At 42.7% G+C, this 23,195-nt stretch overlaps 2 protein-coding genes across 8 annotated transcripts in view; one reads left to right on the forward strand and one right to left on the reverse strand.

The window, feature by feature from the left end:
• The window catches only part of TUBGCP4 (tubulin gamma complex associated protein 4), a 39,296-nt gene extending 27,365 nt beyond the window's left edge, over positions 1 to 11,931 (reverse strand). For 2 of the 3 annotated variants that reach the window (XM_044231688.1, XM_044231687.1), the window contains exons 1-5: positions 11,593 to 11,931; positions 6,484 to 6,612; positions 3,587 to 3,709; positions 3,148 to 3,201; positions 1,905 to 1,961 (exon numbers count right to left, since the gene is read on the reverse strand). In XM_044231688.1, coding sequence (XP_044087623.1) covers positions 1,905 to 1,961; positions 3,148 to 3,201; positions 3,587 to 3,709; positions 6,484 to 6,612; positions 11,593 to 11,670 — 441 coding nt within the window. In that variant the 5' untranslated portion in view covers positions 11,671 to 11,931. The remainder of the gene's footprint in view (positions 1 to 1,904; positions 1,962 to 3,147; positions 3,202 to 3,586; positions 3,710 to 6,483; positions 6,613 to 11,592) is intronic. The other variant, XM_044231689.1, reaches the window with a different exon arrangement.
• Positions 11,932 to 11,970: 39 nt separating this feature from the next.
• On the forward strand, positions 11,971 to 22,867 carry ZSCAN29 (zinc finger and SCAN domain containing 29). Of its 5 annotated transcripts, none has more exons than XM_044232321.1 (6): positions 11,971 to 12,047; positions 12,998 to 13,430; positions 13,911 to 14,115; positions 16,160 to 16,849; positions 18,714 to 19,184; positions 20,941 to 22,867. In XM_044232321.1, the coding sequence occupies exons 2-6, from the start codon at positions 13,113 to 13,115 to the stop codon at positions 21,807 to 21,809; spliced, it is 2,553 nt and encodes an 850-aa protein (XP_044088256.1). In that variant the 5' UTR covers positions 11,971 to 12,047; positions 12,998 to 13,112; the 3' UTR covers positions 21,810 to 22,867. The 5 variants fall into 5 exon arrangements, with proteins under 5 accessions (XP_044088256.1, XP_044088255.1, XP_044088257.1 ...); XM_044232320.1 differs by having other exon boundaries at positions 11,978 to 12,440; XM_044232322.1 differs by having other exon boundaries at positions 11,978 to 12,424.
• The last annotated feature ends 328 nt before the right edge of the window (positions 22,868 to 23,195 follow it).

Genomic DNA, 23,195 nt, shown 5'->3' on the forward strand with positions numbered 1-23,195 from the left:
ATTGCTATAATCTAGTTTTATAACATTTCCATCACTCTAAAAGGATCCCTTATGTCTGCTGGCTATCATCCCTGTTCTCCCCCCAACCCATGTTCTTAAGACCTTATTTTTTTAACTCTCTAGAGCCAGAGCTCACTGGCTTCTCTACCACTACCCGGACAAGCAGGAAGATTTAACCATCTGCAATCGCTCTACTCAGTTTCTACTGTTCTTCCTGTGGCCAGTGGAAACTGAAAGTCAACTGAGATGTGCAGCTAAGCACAGAAACATTACCATAGCTCTACTTATCTAGAAGTTCTCCTCCATCTTGGGAGGAGAGTTTAGTAGAGTGGTTAAGACCATAATCTTTTGAGCCAGACATATCCGGGTTTAGATTCTTACTCTGCCATCTCCTACCATCTGTGTGACACTAAGCACATTCCCTAACCTACTTGACCCGTAGAGGACTGAAAGGGATCAAGTATGCGAAGCACTTAGCAGTGTCTGGTATACAGTAAGTACATAATAAAAGTTGAGTGTTATCTGAGGAGGGTAATCAGCTTTGAAGGCCAAACAGCACCTCCCCTACTGGCTTTGGGGGCTCAAAATGAGCTCAGCACAGCAGAAATATCTATATTCACAAAAAATGAAGAAGCAAGCTGGCAAATTAACCGGTTAATTAGTTATATATTTTTTTCCAATTTATTTATTTTCAGAAAAACAGTATTCATTATTTTTTCACCACACCCAGTGCTCCATGCAAGCTGTGCCCTCTATAATACCCACCACCTGGTACCCCAACCTCCCACCCCCCGCCACTTCAAATGCCTCAGATTGTTTTTCAGAGTCCATGGTCTCTCATGGTTCACCTCCCCTTCCAATTTACCCAAAAGCACATACCCTCCCCAATGTCCATAACCCTACCCCCCTTCTCCCAACCCCCCTCCCCCCAGCAACCCACAGTTTGTTTCGTGAGATTAAGAGTCACTTATGGTTTGTCTCCTTCCCTATCCCATCTTGTTTCATGGGTTCTTCTCTAATTAGTTATATTTATCAAGGTAAACACTCCTAATAATCTAAGGCACAAATATAACAGTTTAAAAACATAAATGAGCTAAACATATTTAATCCATCTGTCCTTTTTCATTCAGTTACGGACTAGCAGATTCTTCAACTGTGAAATCTCAAAGTATTTTTTCCTTAGTTATTACCTCTACCCAGAAAAGGCATTCTCCTGTTATTGGGGACCCTCACTTTTCAATGCACATGATAAGAACTTGTGATAAGAACAGGCATATTTAATAAAATAAGCATCTGGGTTTCAACCAATGATCTAATTCTCAGAAAGCTGCCAGCACCCTAATCATAAATCTATTATTCTTTCTAAAGATGAACTTTCCACTTCCCAAGATCCATATCCAACAATTTTTCTTAAAGACTGTATTTATTTGAGAGAGAAAGCATGAGCCAGAGGGAGAGGCAGAGGGAGAACAGACTCCCAACTGTATGGGGAGCACGACATGGGGCTCAATCCCAGGACCCTGAGATGATGACATGAGCTGAAGGCAGATGCCTGACCTACTGAGCCACCCAGGCATCCCCATATCCAAAACGTCTAAATCCTTAATGTAAAACACTCTCACCTCCCAATACCATCCATATCATTTTGCTTTTACCCACCAGTATTCTGGGGTACATCTATTAACATCAGCCCCATCTTCAGATCAGTGCTTAAGGGCAGTGTCATAACTTCTTTTTGCATTTCTGACATTTAGCATGATATCCAAGCAAATATTATTAAAATAATTAATAAATAAATGAAAACTACTAAAAACTAGGGTCCTCAAAAAAGAATGTAAGGCAAAATTTATTATGAATACATCCTTGGTGCTTACCACAGCAAAGGAAAAAAGTAAAGTTCTCACCTTTTGACTTTTAATTTGTTCTACCACGACCATTACAGAGGGAAAAAGGAGCTGGAACTGCAAATCACAGAAAAATTAGGAGGGCACATAATCAAATATAAGGGGGAAAAAATGACTCAGGAAATGCTTCTGTTTCTAAATAGTCCCACTTAACACAAAGACGGCAATACAGCAATACCACAGAACAGCCAAGATCCAGTATCCTAAGGCAATTCGATATGGGTTTGGCTGCAGAGAGAGAATGACAGAAGCAGTTTCTATTTCTAAGGCTAGCATAACTGTTAATATTGAAGTCAACACAGAGCATTAATATCAGACACTAGATTTTTACTAAAATTTGGAGCTTTCTAAACAGTTCTGATCTCAGAAAGTACACAAAATATAAAATGCTGGGCTCTGAATCCAGAAGGAAAAATGTTCTCAAAAAATAATGTCTTAAGTTATTCTTCTTTTTAAAGATAGGTTTAATTATAATTTTTAAAATTTTTTTAGAGAGAGGGGGTGGGCAGACGGGGAGAGAGAGAGAGAGAGAGAATTATAAGCAGGCCACATGCCCAGCACAGAGCCTGACACGGGGCTTGATCTCACCCCTCTAAGATCATGACCTGAGCCAAAATCAAGAGTCAGATGCTTAAATGATTGACCCACCCAGGTGCCCCTCTTTTTTTTTTTTTTTTTAATTCTTCACTTAAAAAAAAAAAAAAGATTTTATTTATTTATTTGACAGAGAGAGAGAGACATAGAGAGAGCCTGATGCGGGACTCGATCCCAGGACCCTGGGATCATGACCTGAGCTGAAGGCAGAGGCTTTAACCCACTGAGCCACCCAGGCGTCCCACCACCAAATTGTCTTAAAATTTAAAGGGACTTCTTTATTTTTTTTTAAAGATTTTATTTATTTGACAGACAGAGATCACAAGTAGGCAGAGAGGCAGGCGGGGGGGTGGGGAGCAGGCTCCCTGCTGAGCAGAGAGCCAGATGTGGGGCTCAATCCCAGGACCCTGGGATCATGACCTGAGCCGAAGGCAGAGGCTTTAACCCACTGAGCCACCCAGGTGCCCCTTCTTCACTTATTTTAAAGATTTTTAAAGTAATCTCTCCACCCAACATGGGGCTCAAACTCACAACCCTGATATCAACAGTCACATGCTCCACCGACTGAGCCAGCCGGCCACCCCTTAAGTTAGATTATTCTAACAGTTATCAACAGATCCTAAGGTATTTTATTATTTGGGCAGCATACCTGATCCAAGGAGTAATTGACATGTGATATGGAAAGATGGGGGTCAGCCAGGAACTGCAACAAAAACCACTGTGATTAGGGCTTCATATAAAACATCTCAATCTATTTGATCTTTGAAAACTAGGTAGGAATCTGAGAAAGGGCTCCGTGTTAGTTTTAGGCTATTGAGAATTGATAGTTCGTAGAGTATTAATTCTGATTTTTCAGGTGACGAAAAAAAACAAAGACAGGGTTCTGATAAACTCACTCAAGAACCTTTGCCATGATCTGCATGCCACTTTGACTGTGGCTTGGGCAATCACAAATTATACTGTACGCTGCAGCCATGCAGAAAATATCTCTCTCTTAACTACCTGACCACATTAAAGGGTATTTCAAATTCAAGAACATGCCCTAAGCAACTGTCCCAGAGACGCCTTTCCCATATCTCTTCTCTCACCTCTTGTTCCAAATCAAGCAGTGCTTGGCGATAAGGCTGCAAAACGGAATCCAGCCCCGTGCAGAAGGCCCTTAGGTAGATTCCATGTAACCCACCTTGGCCCTGCTGAGATGGATGGTGATCCTGAAATCAAACACAGAGAACTCAGCCTCATGTCTTATACTCTAAAACCCGAGGAAAACATTATCCTTTGTTAGTGTTACTGTTTTTGCTTGATTCCATAGCAAAGCCGTGCTTCAGTGAGAGAAAAAACCAACTAGAGAGACAGATTTTGAGTTTTTACCTTTTAAAACGTGATATTTTAATTTCCCATGCAGCCTAGATGTTACATTCAGGTAGGGGGCACCTGGGTGGCTCAGTCAGTTAAGCATTGATTTCGGCTGACTCTTGATTTCGGCTCAGGTCATGATCTCAGGGTCGTGAGATGGAGCCTCCACATGGGGCTCTGTGCTCAGCATGGAGCCTCCTTAAGATTCTTTTTCTCCCTCTCCCCTTTTCTCTCTCTCTCTCTGCCTCTCTAAAATAAACAACCAGGTACTACCTCATATTGTCAGAGGAGATTTTTCTACAACTAACCTTATAACTTCCAGCTTAAATGGTGGCTTCCCATTGCCCCAAAATAATACCTCAACTCCTCTGCATGGCATACAGTGGCTTCTACATTCGCACCCCTAACTATCTCTCTAAAATTATCTTTTACTGCTTCCAACTTCACATTCTCATTTCCAAACTACCCACAGTTCACCAAATGTGCCTTGCTTCTATTTCTCACCCCCATGAATCTGGATGTGTTCCACTTATAACAGTGTACTCATCTTTGTGACAAATACCTACTCTTCCTACAGGACCCAACTCAAGCATCTCTTTTCTCAGAGCCCTTCCTAACTCTCCCGAGGAAACGAATCACCCCCATATTGTTGCTTTCAGAGCATCTCTGTGTAGTGCTGGAACTGTACTTTGGTTTATATGCCCCCTTCTCTAGACCAAGAGCTTTGTGATGGAAGGGCACCCACTTTATTCATCTTTGTATTTCAGCTTCTAGCACAGTTCTTTGAACACAGGGTAAATATTTACTGAATAAATAAAATGACCTCAATCGTCCTTCTAACATCCCTTCTCCTGCCTGGCCTGGTAACTCATCAGGAACACGAATCTGATCGTCAACATGAGGAGTGGTAAGACCCTCACCAAGAGCCTACTCGCGAATATGGCTGTCTTTCAGGAGACCTGCAATTTTTTCCGAAGAGCCTCTTCTGTATTTTACACGGGGAATTACAGAGGGAGCTGACTAGAGGCCACGATGACCAGCCCCTCGGGCTATGTTCTTCTGACTTGGTGATCAGGGTCTGGTAGCAGCAGATACAATCACAGGACACCACAACAAACAGGGTAGGAAGCTCAGCTTCAGGGGTCATGAGGCCTGGTATAGTCAGAGGATGCTGCAAAAGGTACTAGCAGTTCCTGGAGATAAAGGTTCACAGCTATAATAAGACTGGCATGGGTATAGGGTGAAATAGACCAGATGGGCTTGCAACCAGCCAATTTTGTTTTGACCTTCTGTCATTCCAGAGAACTAAACGTCTTCATTTATCACGAAATGAAAGAGAAATTAAGTATACTTTTTACTGTTCCAAAAAAAGAGGCACTACAGCTATCTTTAGAATTTGGGAAAGTAGGAATTCACTTATTATATAAGATAAAATCCATATAGTCACAGGAATACAGAACAGCTTTTTCTCTGTTAAGTGTTACTTAAGAAATTAAAACTAGAGGCCTTTTCATCTATCTATCTATCTATATATAGGTTCCAAATCTGATAATTCATGTGCCCTCATTAATATGATTTTATAGCAAAATGGCATTGATTAGATTTTAAGCTCACATTTAGCTTACACATTTCCAATAAAATACTTTTGAGAGAATCAGAATCCCTGTCCCAGAAAGGAAAATATAACGCGTTATTCTCCAACTCTTCTGCCCCACAGATGAGCACCAAAGGCCTGACAACCAATTTATGTAAGAGAGGGTACTGATTGCATTATTCCAGGAATCCTTCCTTTTCCTTTCTAGAAATCCCCACCTTTCTCCACAACCAGAATCATTGTTTCAGCTGGGCAACAGTCATCACTGAATCACAGTCACACAATTGTGCAATCTTTTTATTTACCACAAACAGAATTAAAAACTGCTAAAAACGAAAGGGAATTTTAAAATTTCTCTTTAAAAAAATATGAGTGCTTACTATGTGCCAGGCACTTTGCATGAATTACCTTGTTTAATCCATACAACTCTGTGAAATACGTACACTTATTACCCCTACTTTATAGATAAGTGAACTGAGCCAAAGTTACTGAGCATTAGGTTACTGCCAAGCAGTCTATGGCCGGTAAGTGATAGAGCAGGATGCAAATCATTGACCTCTACACCATTAATCACAATTAACTCATATTAATGGATACTATTTAAGTGCTTGCTACGTGCCAAGCACCTTCTCTGATTTAACTCTTTTATTTTCAAATAAGAAAAATGAAGCCCAAAGAGCTTGGTTGATTGGCTTAATGTGACTAAGGAAGTTAGAAGCAAAAAGATCTGAAATGATGCTTTATGTTTTTACTGCTGGAATTGGAATTCTGGTCCAGCTCAAACTACTTTAACTCAGGTCTCCTAAAACTCAGGCAAAGCATATTTTCTCTTACATCAATCTGCCTAGATTTGTCCCTGTGTATATTTTTTCTCTTGTTTGAGCTAGTTACCTGGCCCTTCCTTGAATAATTCCAATGATAAGAAATTCATAACATCTTAAGACTCATTTCATATCAATTATCAATGGATTCACTCAAAACCTGACATGGCTCCTGACCTCTGGGGGTGTCCATTCCCTGGGACCGGCAGCCTACCTGTTGCTGCACATGGCCCGTGTACTGTTCAATGAACTCGGTGAAGCGAATGTAGTCTGTGCCCAGCCGGCAGAGGCGATTCAGGACGCTGGTTTCACTGGGATGGAGAAATGGGAAGTCCTGTGACACCTGCAGAAGAGGACAGGCTAAAAACACTGATGCCCACATATCTCGAGGTGCTTCAAATGCTTCATACTATGATTCACTCCCCCTCTCAAGATGCCCATTTAAGTTTGGTAAATTCCAAACTGCTACAATGGTGTTGCTCCCCATCCCTGACCTAATTAGGTTTATTGAAATAGTTGGTAACACGGGGTAAAGAATTCAAACACTACCAAGTGTTGCACATTAAAAACAAGCCAACCTCCCCACAGGTGGCTACTGTTACTTGTTTCTTTTGCCATCTTCCAGGGATGGCCTATAAGGATATGGAGTTTTTTACCCAATTTCAACAAAGTCTCTTTAGCGCTACTGCTCAACAAAGTCTCTTTAGCCCTACTGCTCAAACCGGGATCTGCAGACTCTAGAGGTTTCTCAGACATATTCTTAAGATTTACAAGTTCTCTACTAAATTTTAAATTTTATTTTCATTTCCACAAAAATGTAAAATTAATGTAACATACTATAATCTATAAAAGCACCTTATAACTGGAATATAAATGTAGTGTCCATATTTTCATTTGTATTTGGTATTTCATTTCATTGGGTATTATTTTAATTGAAAGGAAGGCCAAATAATAACCTACTGTGCTATATAAAGGTTTCACAGCAGATCGATTACAACGAAGTAGGAGAATGTACTCATTCACATTTTTTTTTAATACTGTGGTAAACTATACATAAAAGTTACCATTTTGGCTATCTTTTTTTTTTTAAAGATTTTATTCATTTATTTGACAGACAGAGATCACAAGCAGGCAGACAGGCAGGCAGAGAGAGGGAGAGGAGGAAGCAGCCTCCCTGCAGAGCAGAGAGCCCGATGCGGGACTCGATCCCAGGACCCCGAGATCATGACCTGAGTCGAAGGCAGCGGCTCAACCCACTGAGCCACCCAGGCACCCACTTAATGCCACAGAACTGTACTTTTAAAGATAGCCATTTTGGCTATCTTTAAAAGTACAGTTCTGTGGCATTAAGTGCATTCACACCGTTGGGCCTCCCTCACCACCATCTAACTCCAGAACTTTTTTATCTTCCCAAACTGAAACCCTGTATCCAATAAACATTAACTTCCCATTCCTCCCTCCCCCCCAGCCCCTGGCAACCACCCTTCTCTTGCTTGTCTCTATAATTTTGACCATTCTAAGTACTTCAAGTAAGTGTAAATACAATATTTGTCCCTTGATGACTGGCTTTTTCACTTCATATGGTGTCTCCAAGGTTGATCCATGTTGTAGCATGCATCATCTGAATTTCCTTCCTAAGACTGAAAAATATTCGACTGTATATTTGCTCAGCATTTTGTTTATACAACTCATCTTCCAAGGGATGCTTGAGTTACTTTTACCTTTTGGCTACAGCAAATAATTCTGCCATGAACGTGGGTATACAAATATCTGGGTATTGTATACGATACCTATTCATGTCTCTTCTTTAACTTTTTTGGGGTATGTACCTGGAATTGAAATTGTTAGATCATTTGGTAGTTCTATGTTTAATTTTTTTGAAGAGTCACCCTATTATCTTCCACAAGGGTTGCACCATCTTCTGCTCCCACCAGTAATGCACAAGGGTTCTTATTTTTCCATGATCTCACCTACACTTGCCATTTTGTTTTTTTCTGAATGGGTATAAAATGCTATCTCATTGATCTGCATTTCCCTAATAATCAGCCATATTGATAATCTTTTCATTTGCTTATTGGCCAGTGTATATCTTCTTTGGAGGATCAACCATCATTTAACCAATACCTACTTATCCCAGGCACTGTGTTAATATACCGAGATTAAATAGTGAACAAAATCAGATGTAGTTACTATCCCCAAAGAACTTAGCATATTACATATTTATATCATTGAGTACTATATTTTGTGGATGTCATCTTTACATAATAGTAAATGTGGTAATCAATAGGAGCAAAGAAGAATTTTTCTGTTACCAAATCCATAATACGTTTAGGAATCCATTTTTAAAATATTTTATTTATTTATTTGACAGAGAGAGACACAGCAAGAGAGGGAACACAAGCAGGAGGAGAGGGAGAGGGAGAAGCAGGTTCCCCACGGAGCAGGGAGTTCAATGTGGGGCTCCAGGACCCTGGTATCATGACCTGAGCGGAAGGCAGCTGCTTAATGGCCGAGCCACCCAGGCGCCCCTTAGGAATCCATTTCATGCATATTTTAATGACACAACACTAACCATATCTTCAAGTTAATAACTTAACAATACAGTGCTTAAGAATCTGTCTTTGGGGGGCACCTGGGTGGCTCAGTGGGTTAAAGCCTCTGCCTTCGGCTCAGGTCATGATGTCAGGGTTCTGGGATGGAGCCCCACATCGGGATCTCTGCTCATCGGGGAGCCTGCTTCCTCTCTCTCTCTGCTTGCCTCTCTGCCTACTTGTGATCTCTCTCTCTCTCTCTGTGTCAAATAAATAAATACAATCTTAAAAAAAAAAAAAAAGAATCTGTCTTTGGGAGGCCAACCTAATTACTCTGTTTAGTGCAGTGTCTCCCTTCAGCTAGAACTATAACCCCAATAAAGCCCTGCCTGTGGCTTTGAAACAAACAAACAAACAAACAAAACTCATATTTGGAGTCAGAGTGCCAGTTTTGAATCCCTGAGTTGCTGCTTACTTGCATGAAAACTTAGGCATATTATAATAACTCTCTGTGCCTCAGTCTTGATATCTAGAAAGTAGGAGATGGTAATTGTGGGGATAAATGTTAATACATGTAAAGCTATGCACACTGCAAGTGCTCAACACATGAAAGCAATTTTTTATTATTAGGACAGCCCTACACAGTTATCAAGTGATAATTCCCATCAAAACTGGAATTTTGAGCAGTGCTTTGTTGGCAGAGTTTTAGAAATGTTCAAGGTCTAGTTATTCTGAAAAGGCAAACAGTACTTTGAAGTTATTGATACCATTTGGTACAACCCACTTATATGAATAGGCATTCTTATTTATTTATTTGTCAGAGAGAGAGAGAGAGAGAGACAGACAGACAGGGACAACACAAGCACAGGAAGAGGCAAACAGAGGGGAAGCCTGTGCCCCATGGAGCAAGGAGCCCCATGTGGGGCTCAATCCCAGAACCCTGGGATCACCTCTGGAGCTAAAGGCAGACGCTTAACAGACTCAGCCACCCAGGGGTCCCTGAACAGGCATTCTTTATCACAGACTTACTGATGTCAAAACAGAGATCTGTAGCAGTCATACTATTATTAAACTCAGTGTTGGAGATTTAGTTTCAGCAAAACAATAGTATATGTCACATTACATCACCAGTTCTCAATCAGGCAATTTTGCCCCATTTGGTAAATGTCTGGAGTTAGTTTTGATTGCCACAATTCAGGGGGTACTACTGACATCTAGTGGGTAGAGGCCATGGATGCTGCTAAACATCCTATAATGCACAAGCAGGACACACTCCCACAACAAAGAATTATCCAGTGTACAATGTCAATAGTGCCAAGGTTGAGAAACCAGACATTAATGTTATTTTGAATTTATCCATGTGATAGTTTTGTTTATTTTGTAACAAATAATTGGTTTTACAGATTTTATTTATTTATTTTAAAGATTTTATTTATTTATTTAACAGAGATCATAAGTAGGCAGAGAGGCAGGCAGAAAGAGAGGAGGAAGAAGGCTCCCCGCCAAGCAGAGAGCCCGATGTGGGGCTCGATTCCAGGACCCCGGGATCATGACCCGAGCCGAAGGCAGAGGCTTTAACCCACTGAGCCACCCAGGCGCCCCTGGTTTTACAGTTCTTAAAGAGCAATATGCTTGAGTTTATACTTAGGTTAATGTTTACATATATTCAATATTATAATAAAATGATTTTTATCAGTATTAGGCATTCATAACATTTCCCCCCTTTATTTGATTGTGAAAAACATGCTCTGCAGAACGTACGCAATATTTTGTTTTTAGAAGTCTTTTTTTTCTTCCATAAATATCTGAACACTTACTATATGGCAACAATACCCAGTGTTCATCACAAGAAGTGCACCCCTTAACCTCCATCACCTATTTCACCCATTCCCCCATGTCCCTCCCCCTCAGGTAGCCACCAGTTTATTCTCTATAATTAAGAATATGTTGCTTGGTTTGGAATTGGCATTACTTTGTGAGCTAGATTCAAATCTTGCCATTAGGAGGACTAGTCACCATAAATTTCTCCGAGCTTCAGTTTGCTCTTTTTTCAATTCCAGCTAACAATACCTAAGTTACTAAGTTATTGAGAGGACTGGATAATATTATAGAAAGCAGTAGTAGAAAAGAATGGTTCAGATACAGGAGCCAAGCAGACCTGGGGTTCAACACTAAGCTCAATAATTACTAGCTCAAATACAGGGAGTTAATCTGTGAAATGGAGATAGGTGATTGTTAAGATTAAATGAGATAATGCATATAGTACCTAGCCCTTCCTCCTCATACATTCCTGGTTATATGAAAATCGCCTTCCAAATTCTTCTAGCGCAGAAATTTCTTGCGAAAGGTGCAATGAGGGAAACACCCTTCATTTTTTTTAGTCAACAAAACTGGATACCCCCACATAGTGTGTTAAGAGCTACGTATTTGGACTAGTTTTCAAAGCTCACTTTAAAGCAGTGCAAGCGTGAAAACAGGTAAAAGCGCCTCCTTCACTTTCACATCCAGTTCCCCAGCAACTCTCGCTCAGACACCTCAACCTCAGGCAGGGTCGCGTGCTCCCTCCTTCCGGGTCCGCCTTCTCTTCACCAGCCCGGGCCCAGCCCTCCCGAGGTAAGTACCGCGCGCCAACGCCCCTCAGGCACTTCCCGGGTTACCAGCCCAGGCACTCGCTCCCCGAACACTGCCCCTGTAAGCCCCGCCCCTCGACCACGCAGACTCCTCCCCCAGGTACTGGCGCGGGCCCGCCCATTCTGCGCTCCCTAGTTCCCGCGCAGGGGGCTGGACTGTACCTGAAGGCCACTCCGCTTGTTCCACGTGAAAATAGACCCTGGGTACCCGCTCAGAGCCAAGAGCAGTTCGTGGATCATTCCCACGGCGGATCTCGAGTCCCTATATCCGTCGCCCCCACCTCCAACGTCCCTCCAAGGGACCGCAGGGGCGAATGCCGCCTTCTCGACAAGGGCACAGGCCCCTGGGACAGGCGATTTGTCCTGAATCCCAAGTGTCAAAACATCTGCTGCGGGAAGAGCGGAGGGGAAATATTACGGGATAGGCGCAAACACGTCCCGGAAGTGTGCCGCGCTTGGCTGGGCCCACTCGCTCGCTCCTGCCGAGGTTCTGCTGGAGGAATCTCCGAGTGCCCTTGCGCATGCGCCCTCAGTGCCCGAGTCGCCCGCTCGGACTTCCGGTTCCAGAGCTGGACCGGGAGGCTGGAGAGCCGGGGCTGGGGCCCGACCCTAAGAGGGTGAGGCTGGCCCGGGGGCAGAGATGCGAGTGGGTTGAGGGGCAACCCCGAGAAGGAGACGCTATCTGGGGTGGCCGGAGGGTGATCTCGGGGCGCCTTAGCTCGGTCGGAGGCCTCTGGAGGGACCGCACGACGGCTCCGAGAGTGACCTGGCCGGAGGGACCGAAGACAAAGAGGCCGGAATCCCGCACCCGCCGCTCCTAGAGTCGAGTCCCGCTCCCGCTAACCCCGCAGCTCCCGGAACCCCTGGCCAGCAACCGAACTCGTCCTCAGGAGACCCATTACTACTGCCCCCTCGGACTCCCTCTCTCCACCAACTCAGTGTGACTCCCCACGCCCACCGGCCCTCGCTTCAGGAACCCAAACCAATCCTCCTAGTGCGCGAGGTTTCCTGTCAGTAGTTCCCCGAGTAGTTGCTGAGCGGTTACTTAGGCTGTGAGGGAAAACAAAGACCCAGTATTCAGTACTTGATTTTTGTCCCGGGTGGGAATTGGTAGTTGTGTAGTCTGAGGAGGCGGGGAGGATGTAAACGGTCCCCGGAAGGACTGCGGAGGTACTGGGGGAGATCAGCTGCCACCCGCTGGACAGAGGCTTTTTGTTGCCTTCAGCAAGAGGGTGACTTGCCTTTAGATTCTCTCCAGCTCCAGGTCTCCCATATGGTTCGAACTCACTATGCAACATTGGTTAGGGGAGCTGACTGGGATCAGGTCTGGGGGGAGGTGGAAGAAGGGCAGACTATACTTTGCTGCTTCCCGGGACTGCCTTGAAAGTCGCCCAGAAATGGTAGCTTTTGAAAGGTCTCCTTCATGCTGTTTGGCTTGCTGTCCTTAAGTTGGTGCAACCTCACATGGCCACGTGGAGTATATGGGAAGTCAAACCAACCCTTGGCAAGACTTTAGACATATGAGTGAGTGTATTTCTTCTGATAGTGCCATCTCTCTCTACCCTAGGAGGAAACTCTTCTTACAGTTGAGAGACTCATCTGCAGGTGATTCTCCAAGGACATGGGAAAATAGGTGTAAGCCCTCCAACCCTTAAGTGGAGGGAAGCTGCTTTCTGCTGTGAATGATGGCCAAACCCATTCTGAGAGGGAATGGCACTAACTCTGAGACGTTCCGACAGCGCTTCAGGAGATTTCACTACCAGGAGGTAGCTGGGCCCCGGGAGGCTTTCAGCCAACTCTGGGAACTTTGCTGTCGTTGGCTAAGGCCGGAGGTGCGCACCAAGGAGCAGATTGTAGAATTGTTGGTGCTAGAGCAGTTCCTGACCATCTTACCTGGGGAGATCCAGAATTGGGTACAGGAGCAATGTCCAGAAAGTGGAGAGGAGGCAGTGGCTCTGGTGGAAGATTTAGAAAGAGAGCCTGGAAGACCTGGACGTTCGGTGAGAAGGGAGGGGAAATTCAGAAGTGTGTGACTGGGAAGGGGCAAGGATAAAGGGCCATATTCAGGTATATACAGCTTTAAAGAGGGGCACAATCTGCTTTGGTGATGGTTAAACTTAGGGTCCTGGAACAGGTAACTTTTTCAGTTAGAGCTTATCTGGAGATGCTACCTGGGTGTACCTTTGCTATCCTGTCATAATGAGTTATTCATAGTCTTACAGGTTTTTTACTTAAAAGGGAAGAAAGGGGAGTTATTTTTTAGCTGTAGGTGGGTTTACTATTTTGAGCTTTTCTTTCTGGAGCTCCAGTTGCTCTAAGCTAATGGAATAAGAAAGACCCATGTTCACTGTTAATCCTCCTCCCCTGCCAAACCTAGCCAGGTCCCAAAAGGATGAACTCTTTTGGGGTATTAAATAATCTCCTCTGGGAATGCCCCTTATTATAACCTTGCAGTGACAATTAATGGGGGTTGTTTCTAGGTCACAGTCTCTGTGAAGGGGCAGGAAGTGCGCTTGGAGAAGATGACACCCCTGAAATCATCACGAGAGTTATTAAGTGTTCGGCAGGAGTCAGTGGAACCCCAGCCCAGGGGTGTAACCAAGAAAGAGAGGGCAAGGAGCCCAGACCTGGGACCACAGGAGCAGATGAACCCAAAGGAGAAGCTCAGACCTTTTCAAAGGAGCGGTGAGGAGTAGATTCATATGGGAAGATAGGATACCATTCTAAATTGGGAAGTAGGGTTGGGAATAGTGAGTGGGAAAGGGATTTCAGGAAATGAGTTGAAATTGTAGAGTATGCAGTTGTTGGAGACCTCCTGAAGGTACATAGTTTAGCCCTCTGGTGTAGTATTCTTGTATTTCCTTTTTCAACAAGTCTGCCAGAGGATGACTTCCTAGTTTTTATCAGAATTGGAACTATTTTATTTCCTCTTGGTAATGATGAGATACTAGGTGTTTTCTAGATAAAAATTCTTTTGTATACTTGAAGGCACAGCCTCTTTTTAGTCATTTTCTTTCTCCAAATTGAACTGTATTTGTTTCTTCAAGTATTCCTCAGAAGCTCCATTCTTTTTTTTTTTTTTAAGATTTTATTTATTTATTTGACAGACAGAGATCACAAGTAGAGAGGCAGGCGTGGGGGAGGGGAGCAAGTTCCCCACTAAGCAGAGAGTCCCAGAACCCTGGGATCATGACCCAAGCGGAAGGCAGAGGCTTTAACCCATTGAGCCACCCAGGCGCCCCAGAAGCTCCATTCTTTAGACCTATTAAGTTTTTGTTATTCTCCTTTGGAAATGAAGTCTTCCAAATACCTAGTTAATTGTGGAGAACTAAATTATATTATTTGAGGGAGGGTCTGGTAGGCAGAGGCAGAGTAGGAATTTTACTTGAGAATTTCACTACACTTTCTTTTAGTAAAGCTCTACTAACTGGTGATTATTGTTTACTTGGTAACTTTCAGGACTCTTATCGGTTTCCCCATTGTCTTTGTGCCTACTCCTTATTGTTGTATTTGATTTTGTAGAACTTGTTTTTCTTATTTGTTCTCACTTGAATTCTCTATTATCTGTTTGGGTTTTTTTTGATCGTTTCTTTAACTTGTTAAGGTTGTTTTGAATTCTGATCTTATCATCCAAGAAGCTAGCCTTCTCAGCCATTTGTAACGGTCTCTGTTTAGCAATCCAGATGCAAGTCCTCAGCCCCAAACAGAGACTTGCAGAATTAATCAGTTTTTGAACACCTACAATGCATTCTAACACCTTGCAAGGTACTCTGCAATAAGTAAACGTGCCTGTTCTCAAAGAGCTTAGGGTGTTATTTGGAAACAAATTATGTGCTCAACTGAACTATATTGAAACCATGCCAGCCAATGACTGTTCGTCAATTTGTGTGAGTACAAAAGGGGTTTGGCAGAGTAAGAGATGAGGGAGGGCAGTAGGGAAGGCTTCATAGGGTGGCTCTGGAAAATTCAACTTCTCATAGAATGGGTTAAAGTTGGATAGGAGGGACTTACAGGAAAGGCCCAGAGTGATGAATACTAGTATGCTGTGATCTAGAGAGGAGTCTGATATGAATGGACAGTGCATGGGAGGCACTCAGGTTAAGGTTCAGCAGTATAGTGTTTGAGCTGAGGAAGCAAGAGCCTGGAATTAGGTAGAACAGTGACTGCTGCATTTATCTGGCTATAAGAGGATAAGGGTTCTAGACTTGGATGGGACTTAAGGAACAGAGCAGGACATCCTATGGGAGAAGCCTTTAGAACTTGGTGGCATTGTGAAGGAAATGGATGAGTTGAAGTTTCTTCCCTACTCTTTTCGCCCTTGGAATCACTCTGAGTTTAATTCTCTAGTGCCAAGTGGAGAACTTATAGGAGATGGGAGGTGACTATTCCCAGCAGTACCAAGACCTCTTATAAGACCTGTAAGATTCCCAGCAGTGCCAAGACTATAAGTGGGGAGGAGAACTAGGGAACAACATGGAACAGAAGTATTTGCTCTGAACAATCAAACAGAACCTTTTCCTCTCTGTAACCCTGCTCTGGAAATATTCTCTTTTCTTGAGGTTTTATGTATTTCCCCCACTTTCTCCAACCCATTGAACTTTCTGAGAATACTTCCTTAGACACTTTCTTTATAAGCCTCTTGGATTCGAAAAAAGACAGGTCTGAACTCAGAGGTATTTTTATGATCAATCCAAATTGTGATATCCTTTGTTTGCTTCCCTGCAAGCAGGATTTCCATTTCCTAAATCCGGTGTGGTCTCCAGGTTGGAGCAAGGAGAGCCCCCTGATCTGGGCTCCAAGGAGAAGGAACTCTCAAGAGGCAGTCACACAGGAGAAAGACAAATGCATGCTGATCTGTTATCACCCAAGAGAGAGAGAAGAAGCTGGGTGGACCAGGATCACTGGGGCTTTGAGGATGAGAAGGTAGCAGGCGTGCACTGGGGCTATGAAGAGACCAGAACCCTCCTTGCAATTCTCAGTCAGACTGAGTTTTATGAGGCTCTCCGAAACTGTCATCGAAACAGCCAAGTGTATGGGGCTGTGGCTGAGCGGCTCCGGGAGTATGGCTTCCTTCGGACATTGGAACAGTGTCGGACCAAGTTCAAAGGTCTCCAAAAGAGCTATAGGAAAGTCAAGAGTGGTCACCCACCTGAAACCTGCCCCTTCTTTGAAGAGATGGAGGCCCTGATGAGTGCCCAAGTCATTGCATTGCCCAGTAATGGCTTGGAAGAGGCAGCCTCTCACTCTGGCCTGGTGGGCAGTGATGTTGAGACAGAGGAGCCAGGGCAAGAGGGCTGGCAGCATGAGGAAGCAGAAGAGGCTGTGGCTGAAGAGTCGGACAGTGATGAAATGGGCCAGGAGGCCACTCCCCAAGTCCCTGACAACTCTACTGCACCTGTTCTTTTTCGAAGCCCCAGTGGTAAGAAGCTTTTCTTTGGGGGGTTCTGGGATTAGATTTGAGGAGTTATGAGACTGCATGTGCAGTCAGGAAGTCTAATGTTGCCTGTCAGCTTTGTCACTTAAATAGAACACAAAGAGGCAGGCACTTTTCAGTTCTATGTGTATTTCATTCTCTTGTGGGAAAATTAGATAATAGTACGGAGTAATTTTAGATAATTTAAATATGTACACTCAGAAAATTCTAGAGCTCTTTAAAAGAATATCATTCCATTTCTTTATTAAAATATTTTTTTCCTGATTATAAAATCACTAACAGCTGAGAAGAACCTGGCACTATGCTGTGTTTAAGGAAAATACTTATTGAGCACTGTACACAAACTGCATTATTTCCCCAGTTCTCAGTATCAGTTTATTTTGTGTTCCTTTTCACTTAGCATAGCATAGTGAAGGACTTCCCAAAGTTGGAGAAACATTTTCTAAGACTCTTACAGGAGATTCGCAACACACATAGTAAGAAATCTTAGTTTAACACTTGGTTGAAATATTTGCCCATGGAACTGTTTTTAAGTATTATTTATTACTGTTGATATAATTTGTATAACCATGTTGTTACGGAAAGAACACCAGAATATGAGTCGGGGTTTGTTTCTAATCTTGACTATTAATCACCTTGGGTGACTTTCGATAGTCATCTGACCATTTCCGAGCTGCTTCCTCACCTGTAAAAAGGGGCGTGGCAGCAGGACTACTTCTCTTAAAGTTGCAGTTTCACTGTGAACAGCGATCTTTTCGTTTTTTTATTATATGTGTGTGTTGTTACTTCAGTTCTGTTACAGGTTTCTTATCTTCCTATCTTCTTTTCCCTTTCTCAGTATGCTTTTCTCTTTCATTCTTTTTTTGACAATGGAATAAATGTAGGTAAACCACAGACATGGCACATATGCTAGCTGCCATTATTTTTATGATCTGTTCAACTTTTTCCACTGCTTTTTCTGTCTTCCAGTTCTTTCCCCAACTCCTTTACTTGACAGTGAGTGGAGGGTGATAGAAGCAGCAGCATCTCCAGGTGGCTGTCAAGTGGGAGGAAAACTCTTTGAATCACCTTTCCCTCTAGCCTGGGGACTAGCAAGGAGCAGAGTCTGTAATCCTACTGACGTACTGCCCAAAGGAAGCCTGCAGCACTAGTATGGGCTCAGGCCAGGAGATACTTCTCACTTTCTTCCTCTTTCCAGCTTCCACCAGACCTTTTCTCCTAAGGATAAGGTGCATGACTATCAGGCTCTCACCTTGTACCCTTCAGGTCTGAATAGCCCTTCAGGTCTTAGCTATTACTGGGCTTTTTTGAGATTGTGGCAAATGAAGAAGGGCCATAATAGGGAATGGGCAACCATGTGATTCTGCAAGAGACTGTTCTTTGGGGTCCTGAGTCATGTTTTGAAACACTTAATTCATAAGGAAGTAGAGCTGATGGAAAAAGAGTGATCAGAATAGTTAGGGATGACTCATGAGAGTGATTGACTAGGTCTTATTCCCCTGGCCAGTTATTTTCTAGTTATGATCAGAATTCCAAAGAAATTACTAGAAGAATGGGGAAATGCATCCTCTACTCTTGACTCAGTGTAATGAGTGTTTCAGTGATCTGGTGGAAAGACTTTTTTTTTAAATGGCTAAAGAGAAAATAGGAATCAAGGTCCCTGTGAAATTGCTGTGGGATATAGAGAAGCAAAACATTCTAATAATGAGTTTGTATAGATTTTGGAAACAAAGTATTTTTACTTTTTCACCTAGGAGCCCAAGCTTAGGTGGTTTTTCATCATACACTTGGTAGGACTGAGGATAAAGCCCTGGATTAAGTGGTGCTGAAAATTCTTTTCTGGTGGCAGGTGTACACTGGGGCTATGAAGAGACAAAGACTTACCTTGCAATTCTTAGTGAGACTCAGTTCTACGAAGCCCTCCGGAACTGTCACCGCAACAGCCAGCTGTATGGAGCAGTGGCTGAGCGGTTATGGGAATATGGATTCTTAAGGACACCAGAGCAGTGTCGGACCAAGTTTAAAAGCCTACAGACCAGCTATCGGAAAGTCAAGAATGGCCAAGCACCAGAGACCTGTCCCTTCTTTGAAGAGATGGATGCTTTGGTGAGTGCCAGGGTTGTTGCCCCACCCAGTGACAGCCAGGAAGAAGAGACAGCCTCTTGCCCCACCCAGACCACCAGTGAGACCAAAGCTGAGAAGCAAGCTGAGGCTGCAGAAGAGACCATAGAAGAAGATTCTGAGGATGATGAAGAGGATACTGAGGTACCCCTGGGGGTTGTCATGACCCGTGCTCCAGTCTTATTCCAGAGCCCCAGTGGTAAGATCCTTTTACTTTTTGAGGTCTGAGTAGCAGAAGGGAGACAGTGGGATTTAGGAGAAAAATCAACAATCTGAAGAGTAGGAGACTGGCTTCTACACCCAGCTCTCATGGATTCTTGTGACCACCTTCTCTCTTCTCCATGTTTCTTTTCTATTAAAGCAGCTCACAGAGGGGATATAAATTATTCACCTGCCTTGCCTTCTCAGAATACACCCATCAGTCTGATGGGTGCAAAGTTTATAAATTCGCTCTCATCTACATCTGAGCTAGTAGGCAGTTTACCTAGGAGGGAGTATGAAAGTTAACATCTCCTAGGTAGCATGTTGTATACCCATAGTGGGATGAAGTTGATTTTGAAAGTTCATTCTTGTTAAATGTTTTTTTCCTCTACTTCAAACTTGCATACGAGTTGTATGTCTACTTTATTCACACCTATGAAAACCGAATAACCTCTTCAGCCACAGCTGGGCAGAAGTCCGAGATTTCTTAGGGAATGGACTGTTTGAACCTTAGCTGTCGTGTAAGAAAAAGAAATACTTCACTATGGCTTCCCTCCTTGTGGGAAGAATAATTCTGATTTTGGAGTCATACATGTATGTGAATCTGAACTCTCTTGTCCATTAGCCAGCTGAATGACTCAGAGCAAGTTATTTAAAACCCTGTACGTTTGCTTACATATTACGATGTACCTCACTGAAGTTGATGTAAATGAGGTACTATGGTGAAGCACCTAGCACAGTGCTCAGGCACACAGTAAGTATTTAATAAATAATAGCTTTCTTTTCAAAAAGTTCTTCAGATGTACATTCTTCAAGGGTGTCCCATGGAGGTGTTAATATGTTCCACTAAAAAAATGTCTTGTAAGTTAAGGAAGTGCTAAATTACCCTTCTCAGAGGCCCACAATACACACTCACATATTTAAGGTTCTGAGATTTCATTAAATTTAACAAATCTCTGTTTCACGGGGGCATCTTACATGACTGAGCTTCTGGATAGAAATACTGTCTTTAGGGGGTAACATAAACAGGCTGATGCTCAGTATTCCTTTGCTCTCAGATTTCGTCTAGGGAATTTGGGATCCAGAATTTGAAACATCTGAAAATTCTGCGAATTCAAAGTCAATTTGCAAACTGAAAACTTGCCAAGTATCTGCAAATTCACATAGCTTAGGCCTGGGGAGCCTGGTATTTGGCTCTTAGAAGAATATTAAAAGCTTAGCTTGGGCATTAGAGTAGTGCTTTGGGAACACTCAATGTTTATTCTTCCAGGGAAAAGAGACTGTTTTAGGGAGATATTTCCTAGCAAAATTTCTCTCTCAGAAGACCTTCTGTTCTTTGAAAGACACCAAATATTTTCCTACCCTGTTTTCATTCTCAATATACATTGGAATTTGAGGGGAGGGGGACTCAGATAGCTCTTTTGGATATAGAAATTTTCAAGGTTTTCCTGGGTACTCCTGGACCTATCTTAAATCTGGTAGGTTTTCCTTGTTATACTGAGAGAGTTTTCTGAAGATGATGGGTATCCAGGAAGCATTAAAAGAATATATTAATCAGCCCCTATAACAGATGATAAACATGTGATTGGTTACTAAGCACAGCAGTAAAAACACTGGAATTCTAATTGGTAGTAGTCACTGGGGATCTAGTGCTCCCTAATTTTTATCTTTAATCATCTAATATGATACTTACTTTACCCCAGCACATAATATTGAGGAAATGGATAACCTTTGAAATTCTATTCCTATATCAGGTTTTGAGGCTGGATTTGATAATGAAGAGAATCTAAAACGAGATATTTCTGAGGAAGTACAACTACATAGAACATTACTTGCAAGGTCTGAAAGGAAACTGTCCCGGCATCTTACTCAGGGTAAAGGTGGTGAGAGTGAATGTAGATCAGGACAACAGTGGGAAACAACCCCAGGGGAGAGAAGAGGAAAACCAACACTCCCAGAGAGGAGTTTAGGTAAAGTTCTAAATCATCAGAGACCTTACTTGGGAGAGAGACCCTGTAAATATCTCAGATACAGCAAAAACTTTGTTCCAAATTCCCACCTCATGCATCAGATATCTCATCAAGTGGAAAATCCATATAAATGTGCTGATTGTGGAAAAAGCTTCAGTCGGAGTGCACGCCTCATCAGACACCGCAGAATCCACACTGGAGAGAAACCTTACAAGTGTCTTGACTGTGGGAAAAGTTTCCGTGACAGTTCAAATTTCATCACCCACAGGAGAATCCACACAGGAGAAAAACCCTATCAATGTGGTGAGTGTGGAAAACGCTTCAATCAGAGCTCAAGCCTTATAATTCACCAGAGAACCCACACAGGAGAAAAGCCCTATCAATGTGAAGAGTGTGGAAAAAGCTTCAACAATAGTTCTCATTTCAGTGCACATCGGCGGATACACACAGGAGAGAGACCTCATGTGTGTCCTGACTGTGGAAAGAGTTTCAGTAAGAGTTCTGACTTACGTGCACACCATAGGACCCACACAGGAGAGAAACCCTATGGGTGTCATGACTGTGGCAAATGCTTCAGTAAAAGCTCTGCCCTTAATAAGCACCGAGAGATCCATATGCGAGAAAAACTTCTGTCACAGTCAGCACCTAAGTAAGCCCCTGAGAATTTAAAGAAAAGATACATGCATTGAAATTGTTAGGAAAAGTCTTCCAATAGTAGATCCATCTCCTATCTCTGCCCAACGAGCTTAGGAAACCCTCTAAGATTTACCCCACTTTGTCCATGTTTTTCCTGGGTCTATGAATTCCCAAGGTAGTTATCTTAAGAATGAAAGGAAGATTTCAGTCTCTCTCCTTGCCTTCACTGGAAATGAGAAATAACACCTTTACCTCTCAGTGCCTATGTTGTTTCCTTAATAGAGAGGATGTAGTAGTAGATCCCATGTATTTATTTATCCTGATACTCAGCTGCATTTCAACTGGAAAAACTTACCATGACAGCATTTCAGAGAGAGGTTGTGAGCCTTATTCTGAGTGGGTCTAGCTTTTTATAAAATAATGGAAATGCGAAAAAGTGGCTTTTTTTGTTCATATAAGTCTGTGCTCAGAATGACATCTGTCATGCCCACTCTTCATTTACCTTAAAGAATTTAATATCCATCTTGGTTCTGACCTATGAATCATCTTGTTAAAAGCCTAGGTGTTCTATATGGGGAAACAGTATAAACCTTATATAAATATTGAGGTGGAACCCTGGATTTCTTAATTTCTTCAAAGCTCTGGAATAGAATAATATATTTAGAGCATTCTAGATAGATTTTTTTTTTCTTCTATTCCATCTGATACGAATTTCATCTGTCCCTGCTGGTCCAGAAGTGCAAAGAGCAAGCCAGCTGGGTATGTTGATATGAAAGAAGGCATTTAAAGCTTGCCAGTAGGGGGCTGTCTGCATTTCACACACTCTAAACACCTAGTATAGTGTTACACAGCACCCCATGGTCACTGAATACTCATGTGCATTGAGCAGAAACAACTGCCACATACCCATGAGTTAGGAAACAGACCACTTTGTGCCAATAACTCTTTACCCTAATGGCAAGGAGGACAGATTATCTTTGGTCACTGGAGTTGCCAATACTTGCACACATGCACATATTCAACTGTCTAGATCTAATTTTTTAAAAAGATTTTATTCATTTGTCAGAGAGTGAGAGAGAGAGCACAAGCAGGGGGAGCAGCAGGCAAAGAAGCAGGCTCCCTGCTGAGCAAGGAGGGAGCATCCTGCTGATGCAGGACTCATGTACAGATTTAGTTCTAAAAGCTCTTCAAATGCAAGTGTAATTCTGATCTGTATAATCAAATAGTATTGAATAATTGCCCACCTGTTCATAGCAGTATGATGAGCCCTGTACAGCACAAGGTAAATAAGCCCTGTCCTTATTTTTACAACCTAAAACAGATGACACTGACATGGACAAATAATAAATGCACATGTAGAGCTGCAATAGTTTTAGAGAAATCTATAAATCTAGTAACATTTT

Source organism: Neovison vison, chromosome 13, assembly GCF_020171115.1.
Source record: "Neovison vison isolate M4711 chromosome 13, ASM_NN_V1, whole genome shotgun sequence".
NCBI lineage: Eukaryota > Metazoa > Chordata > Mammalia > Carnivora > Mustelidae > Neogale > Neogale vison.